Source organism: Lactuca saligna, chromosome 2 (genome assembly GCF_052625555.1).
Source record: "Lactuca saligna cultivar CGN05327 chromosome 2, ASM5262555v1, whole genome shotgun sequence".
Classification (NCBI taxonomy): domain Eukaryota; kingdom Viridiplantae; phylum Streptophyta; class Magnoliopsida; order Asterales; family Asteraceae; genus Lactuca; species Lactuca saligna.
Window position 1 is genome coordinate 144,990,819 of NC_136418.1, and position 7,665 is coordinate 144,998,483.

Below are 7,665 nucleotides of genomic sequence, written 5' to 3' on the forward strand. Positions count from 1 at the left end.
ATAAATTGAATGAGTTGGGAGATAAGGCTTCACGAACCATTATGTAATTATGTAGAGCTTTGGTTCCCTATAATATATGATAAATAATCTTTTTTTAATGGCCCCTTGTGATTTATCAAACAAAACCCTTAGACATTGATGATATTAAGATTTTTTAAACATAAACACTTTCAACAACATTATATATAGAAATGGTTTCGATAATTTAACTTCTTTTTAATCAATTTTAAACGGTGATGATGGTTTTGGATTGATGTACACTAAAAAACTCCCCATTTTCTTACAATTTATTAATTTTATCATTCACAATATGGTTGTCAAATTGCAGATGGCCTAAAAAATATTTGGGTCTCATGGCTTTATAATTGATATGCTATCCACGTCAAAGGAAATTTATAAAAGGTGTTTCAATTTTCACGTCAGGAACGGAACTGAAAATGAACTTCAATTCACTTTATTCCCATGCAAAATTGCAAATGCATTTATGTATGGTACACGCACCCCACCGAGACGTATAAGAAGGATGCATGAATTAATTAGCATGAATTCCTGGGATAAAACTTAACTATGGTTACAAATACCCAACCCTGGTTAAAACTCTAGTTAACCTGCGTGTAGGTCCCACTCAAAACCCTTTAAATAGGACCCCTATACCGCCTTCACTTCTCACCACCTTCTCAACTCTATTCCACCATAATTCATATTACATCTGTTTCATGATCGAAGCATTCGAAATTTTCTCCTCGATTGTGTTCTAGCTGTTCATTATTTCCGGTGAGTTATCCCTTATCCGTCTCTCCTTTGTAATAATTTCTAGGTTTTGATGAATGATGAAGCTAGAATTGATGATTGATTGATTTTAATTATGAATGTGAAGGAGGTACTAATCCAGAAAGAGATCGATCGATCGAGATGGCGTCGAACGGAAATGGAAATGCGAGCGTAGCCACCGGAAAAGGTAGCGGTGGTAGGAACGGACTGCCGAAGATACAAACGCAGAAGAGACAGAACGCGATTTGTCACGACGACACTGCGCCGACTGTGAAGGCGCAGACCATCGACGAGCTGCACTCACTTCAGCGGAAGAAATCGGCACCGACAACGCCGCTCGACGGTGTTCAAGGTGCTTTTGCTAATCTGACGGAGGAGGAACGCCATAAACAGCAACTTCAGTCCATCAGGTATATCGATTATCGACACGTCCTTTGCAAACGTACATTTTATTTGATAAAGTAATTAACAATTATTTAAATAATCAAAATTGGATTCAGTTGATTGTGTTAGAAATAGAGTGGACCCAGCTATTGTTTGGTAGAAATTACGTTCAATAACTTTGTCAGACCATTATCTCTTAAAGTCTGTATAAATTTAATAAACATAGGACATGTACCTGAAAATATGACTTCTATAATATTTATGATCTTATAGAAAAAATAAGAAGTTTGCTAGTATTTTTTCTAATTATTATTATGAATATGAAGTTATCCTATAACTTTGTAGATGAAATTAAGTTTTAAATATCATTCTTCACGTTATCTCAATGGTAAAAACTTGGCTATCTTCGTATATGGCTTCCAAGACGCTATGCCAAGAATCCGATGCCAGTTTACATGGCACAGCGCTAAACTTCTGATTTATTCTTTACAAGAATAAATTCTGTTTTCAAGAAGTAAGCATACAACGATTGTTTTTCTGTGTAATATTACATTTGATGATATCTTAATTATTATTTTTAAACAGTTAGAAGAAGATCGTATTCATTAAGCAATAAGCATACAAACCTTTATTTAACTTTTCATTGATACATTATATGAACGTGTATCCACATATTATTTGGAATTTTGGATCCATCTATTACCTTTAAAAAGAAAAAAAAAATTGAATTCATGTATAGTAATAAAACTTTCGTTACGTGTGTACTAACTTTTTTAATATGTACATATAACGTGAGATTTGTGAATGATATTTTTGTGTAAGTTTCAATCATTGAATTGACTAAATTGACGCATCATTATTAAACATACCATAAGTTTTCATTGACTATTATGGAATTATGATTAATGCCCGTGTGTACAATTTTGGCTATCCTTAAATAATATTTTAGGGGGTGTTTGTATATTGGAACGTTACCTTTCTCAATATTTTTTTCTTCAATAAATAATTTTTATTCTATGATTATTATCCGTAATTCTTCAATGGTCACGTGAAAGATAGTTTGGAAATTGGAATCTCTTTTTCGAAACGCAAACATATTCAGCCATTAAATTGCTATCAAATTCAAACATTCAATTTCACAATATCTAATTATTGAAACTGTATTTTGAGTGTTCAATAATCTAAATTATTATTATTATTATTTTTACAGTGCATCGTTGGCGTCGCTGACAAGAGAAACCGGACCCAAGTTGGTAAGAGGAGATCCGGCCCGACAGTCAGAGACCCCTAGGGTTTCACACGCCCCTGACCACCATTTTGCCCCAACATTCTCTGCTAGCGACAGCTCTCTCAAATTCACCCATGTCCTCTACAATCTCTCCCCCGCAGGTAATTTATTTCCATTTCACACTTCAATTACACCTTCCAAACATTGCAACAATGGCAATAATCAATCGCTAATATTTTGATATGCAGAGCTATATGAGCAGGCGATCCACTACGAAAAAGGATCGTTCATAACATCGAGTGGCGCATTGGCGACATTGTCTGGTGCGAAAACTGGTCGCTCTCCGAAGGATAAGCGTGTGGTTAGGGATGAGACCACTGAAGATGAGCTGTGGTGGGGCAAGTACGTTTCCAATCCCTCCAAATTTAGTTGCTGATGTCATAAATAGTTTCTCGCACTACTGAATCCTGATCTGGATTCGTCATCTTGATCATAAATCGGTTTTGAAATGTGTGCAGGGGTTCCCCGAATATCGAGATGGATGAACACACCTTCTTGGTCAACAGAGAAAGAGCTGTCGATTACTTGAATTCATTAGACAAGGTATTACATATATTTTCTTTGGTTATTTTTCTCAATTAATTGTTTGAAACTGGTTTTTTCATCGGTATTTTGACTATAACGTGACTAATCTCACCATAAAGTCTTTATTTTAGACTTGTAAATCTGAAATAAAAGCAATATTGTCAGAGTGTCCCTACTATATAATTAAATAATCAATGAAGGAAACATGATGGGCAAGATATGTGAAGATAAAGGATAGATGAATCTTTATTGTCTCTTTTCTGTGTCAAAACTGGTTACTGATCTCATCTCTTAGCCTCGAAAGAGGTGACCTTTGTCGTTTATCCGTATCGTATTTTTGTTATTTTATTGTTGTATGTAATGTTACAAAATAATCATATAAGATTTGAAATTAACTGTACACCCACTACAACTTTCAGGTATTTGTGAATGATCAGTTCTTGAACTGGGATCCAGAAAACCGAATCAAAGTCCGAATCGTATCCGCTAGAGCTTACCACTCTTTGTTCATGCACAACATGTAAGCAAATAATAAAATAACAACAAATACATTTTGTGTGTTTCTATTTGTGATTCCCAGATAGATACTCAAAATCCAACCCTCCCTCCACTCCAGATAAGTTCTTTATATTTTCAATAAGGTGTCATAATTAAATTCTAAAATGAAAAAGGGTAAAAAAAATAGATAAGATAATTAAAAAAAAAAAAAAAAATGTGTGTAAGAGTACTACACGACGAGTGGATAACTGGGTAGGTTGCAGGTGCATCCGACCCACAGCTGAAGAGCTGGAGAATTTCGGTACTCCGGACTTCACTATTTACAATGCTGGACAGTTTCCTTGTAATCGTTACACACACTACATGACATCATCCACTAGCATAGATTTAAATCTCGGTAGACGAGAAATGGTAATTCTCGGCACACAATACGCCGGGGAAATGAAGAAAGGTCTTTTCGGTGTCATGCATTATCTCATGCCTAAACGCCAAATCCTCTCCCTTCATTCTGGTTGCAATATGGGCAAAAATGGCGATGTTGCCCTCTTCTTTGGTTTGTCAGGTAAGCCCCCCAATCCTCATCGTCATCCAACGGTGAGGATCATTAATCGTCCCACACGTGTCACATCACTAATCCCTCTCATACCTACTACGTGGCATTATCATATCATTTTAAGCAGGATCCCTATTAATCACTAGGCTGCTTTAGAATTTATTTATTTTTTGTATCTTATTTATTTTATTACTTTTGAAATAGGTACCGGAAAGACAACTTTGTCTACTGATCATAATCGATATTTAATTGGAGACGACGAACATTGCTGGAGTGATAAAGGTGTATCGAATATCGAAGGTGGTTGTTATGCCAAATGTATCGATCTCTCTAGGGAAAAAGAACCGGATATATGGAACGCTATTAAATTTGGAACCGGTATGATTCTCGTTTATACATATATTTTTTTAAAAATTTAACTACAAGTAAAAATTAATTATCACCTTCTTAATTTTGTAATTTCAGTGCTGGAAAATGTTGTATTTGATGAACATACTAGAGAAGTGGATTATCTAGACAAATCTGTCACAGGTAACATTGTATAATTTAATCCAAATTTGGTCCCTATACTTTACTAAAATCGCAAGTTTAGTCCAGTTTTTTTAATAAAAACTGATTTGTTACCTTTTTAATTTTTCCTTGTAATGCAGAGAACACACGTGCGGCATACCCGATCGAGTACATCCCGAATGCTAAAATCCCCTGTGTCGGTCCACACCCTAAGAATGTTATTCTGCTGGCATGTGATGCATTCGGTGTACTCCCTCCAGTGAGCAAGCTTAACCTTGCTCAGACTATGTATCACTTCATCAGTGGCTATACAGCACTGGTATAATTTGTTTTATTTTTCATTTAATATTAAATTATTTTTATTTAATGTGAATGAATTGACGACATGTTTTATATTTATGAAGGTGGCTGGGACTGAGGAGGGTGTTAAGGAGCCACGTGCGACATTTTCAGCCTGCTTTGGTGCGGCATTTATTATGTTACATCCCACTAAATATGCAGCAATGCTCGCTTCAAAAATGGAAAAACATGGTGCTACTGGGTGGCTTGTTAACACCGGTTGGTCGGGTGGCAGGTATATAATAATATAATATTATATAAACACATTGGGAAAATGGTTTTAAAGATACGTATTTTGAGTCCCTATATGTTTTTGTAGCTATGGTTCTGGGAGTCGAATGAAATTGGCGTACACTCGGAAGATCATTGATGCGATTCATTCTGGGAAACTTTTGAATGCTAATTACAAGAAAACCGAAGTGTTTGGGTTGGAGATCCCAACTGAGGTGGAGGGTGTGCCTTCGGAGATTCTTGATCCAGTGAACACTGTAAGGCTTTTGGCTGATTTTATAAAATTAATTTTAAGTTTTTGATATATTGAGGGAATAATGATAATGCAGTGGTCCGACAAGAAGGCATATAAGGAGACACTGTTGAAGTTGGGTGGGTTGTTCAAGAACAATTTTGAGGTGTTTGTGAACCATAAGATTGGGAAGGATGATAAGCTGACTCAGGAGATTGTCAGTGCTGGTCCAAAATTTTGATTCAAGGAAGATGAATTGGTGATGGGAATCAAGGCTTGTTGGCCTCACAACGGATGTATATTAGTCTAGTTGTGTGTTTCTATTTACTAAGGGGTTATAGTGATGGTGATTTTCTGTTGGGGTTTAAGCTTTATATTATCTAATGAAAAAAAGCTCCTCGTGTTGTATTTTTAAATAATTTGATTGTATCTATAGCAATTATATTCAATTCAACAACCTTGATTCGATCTTCACAGAAGAATTCTTACAACAACTTATTCTCTATGTCGGAGCTCGATAAAGTTGTGAACTAGGTTAAACTGAAAATACTTGATAAAGCTCGATCCACCTATGGGATTACCATGATTACCTAGAAAGATATGCATTTGCCATTTTATGGAGCAAAAACGCTATTTATTGTATTGGGCTTGGGTGGTGGTGGGTGACATTTGGGTATTGGGCTTATCTGGTTATCTTCTATTGACTATATATGAGTCTACTCTAGAGGTAGGACCATCAAAGGGCCTGGAGCAGCCTTGAAAGTGGCTAAAGAGGCATGGTCAAACAAGGCCCAATACAATTATGGAAATTGAAGGCCTGTCCGATTTTGGTTAGGTTATGGTTTTTTGAAGTCCAAACTATTTAAACGAACTAACTGGACTTGTTTAGGACTGAGCTGTGGTTTAGTCTAGATCAAATGCTCTAAAAAGTTTGTCAGCCATTACTCCAAGGCTTGTGACCGCCGCTAAACTTTACCAAAACGTTGTCTTAACTGATATATGTGCATAAAATAAAATAATAGTTGAAAATACATGTAAACATATTAATTGTATATAAAATTGCCGCCTTAAGTTACGATTTACAAACGACGTGGCTCGTCAAGGCTCGGAAAAGCTTAAGGCTTGACATTGCCGCCAAATCACGTTTTACGTTATTTAGAACCTTGGTCTAGATTGACTGGTTTGTGTTCGCTCCAACATTTTGGACTTCAATCACTTTCAAGATAGTCTCGTATTAGTTTTGAGACAATCTTAAACCGGTCTCTGAAAAACTGATATTGGTATCAATCTTGGACTAAATGGCTCATTCTCCTCCCAACAACATAATGACTACTTTTCAGCCTAGACCGCTCTTGACAGTAACATACAATCAGTTGATGCTATGTAGTTGTATAATTTTTTACCCTAAATATTTTCCCTTTCAAACCATTTTTTGTAACGTCCCCAAAACAGTAATAATTTTTTCATTTTAAAGTTTATAATTTCATTCATTAATCAAAATCAAATACCAAGTTATAAAACTCAAAACATCATAGTAGAATTATTCAGAATGGGGAAATCATGAGGGGAGGATGTTATGTCATTACGCCGAACCCTTCCCTTTCGAACCAGAAGTACCAGAAACCATAAACATAACTGTAAGCACAAAACTTAGTGAGTTCCCCAAAACACCATATACCATACATAAGAAAATGAATGCTATGAGCCATATTATAGTCTTACAATCATTTCCTGCCATGGACCAAATCATTGTCTTTCCTTGGAATGTCGAAGGTCAAATCCCGTTTTTTCATACAAGTCCTAGGGGTCAGATCGCGGTATTTCATACAATTGTCAAGGGTCAAATCCTAGTCTTTCATATAATTGTCAGGGGTTAGATCTTGGTCTTTCATGCAAGTATCACAGAGATAACTAGCATTCTACACAACAAAGTAACGGGGTGACATTGGTGCTTTCAACCTATGGTTCCAGTGAGGAGACTCACCTCACAGACAAATGAGAAACTGAATAGCATGCTGCTCCGAGATCACTCTACTAGCCACCTTAAATAATTCAGTGACAACAATCTCAACATACAGATTAAAATATCTAAAATTCCCCTAGGTCAAACCTAATCAAAATCTAGATGAAAGTCAATTGAGTCAACCGAGTCGACTCAGTAAGTACGATGGGCGTATACAACAGGTACGTGGGACGTACCAAGCGTTTGACCAAAAAAACAAGGGGTTGACCACATACGAGTACGTACCCTTTGGTATGTAAGGCGTACGCAACTGCCAACTAACTTAACCCTTTAAGTGCTTAATCCTTAAGCATGTTCGCCTAAGATCCAGA

The 7,665-nt window shown here is 36.2% G+C and overlaps 1 protein-coding gene across 1 annotated transcript; it reads left to right on the top strand.

Annotated features, from left to right (window-relative positions):
• Nucleotides 1-670: 670 nt before the first annotated feature.
• On the top strand, nucleotides 671-5,750 carry PCK1 (phosphoenolpyruvate carboxykinase 1). The gene is made up of 13 exons (XM_078980615.1): nucleotides 671-774; nucleotides 878-1,181; nucleotides 2,366-2,544; nucleotides 2,632-2,785; nucleotides 2,902-2,986; nucleotides 3,388-3,488; nucleotides 3,730-4,028; nucleotides 4,224-4,397; nucleotides 4,485-4,550; nucleotides 4,670-4,848; nucleotides 4,934-5,103; nucleotides 5,188-5,356; nucleotides 5,429-5,750. Exons 2-13 carry the CDS (start codon nucleotides 913-915, stop codon nucleotides 5,570-5,572), a joined length of 1,989 nt encoding a protein of 662 aa, XP_078836741.1. The 5' UTR covers nucleotides 671-774; nucleotides 878-912; the 3' UTR covers nucleotides 5,573-5,750.
• Nucleotides 5,751-7,665: the final 1,915 nt, after the last annotated feature.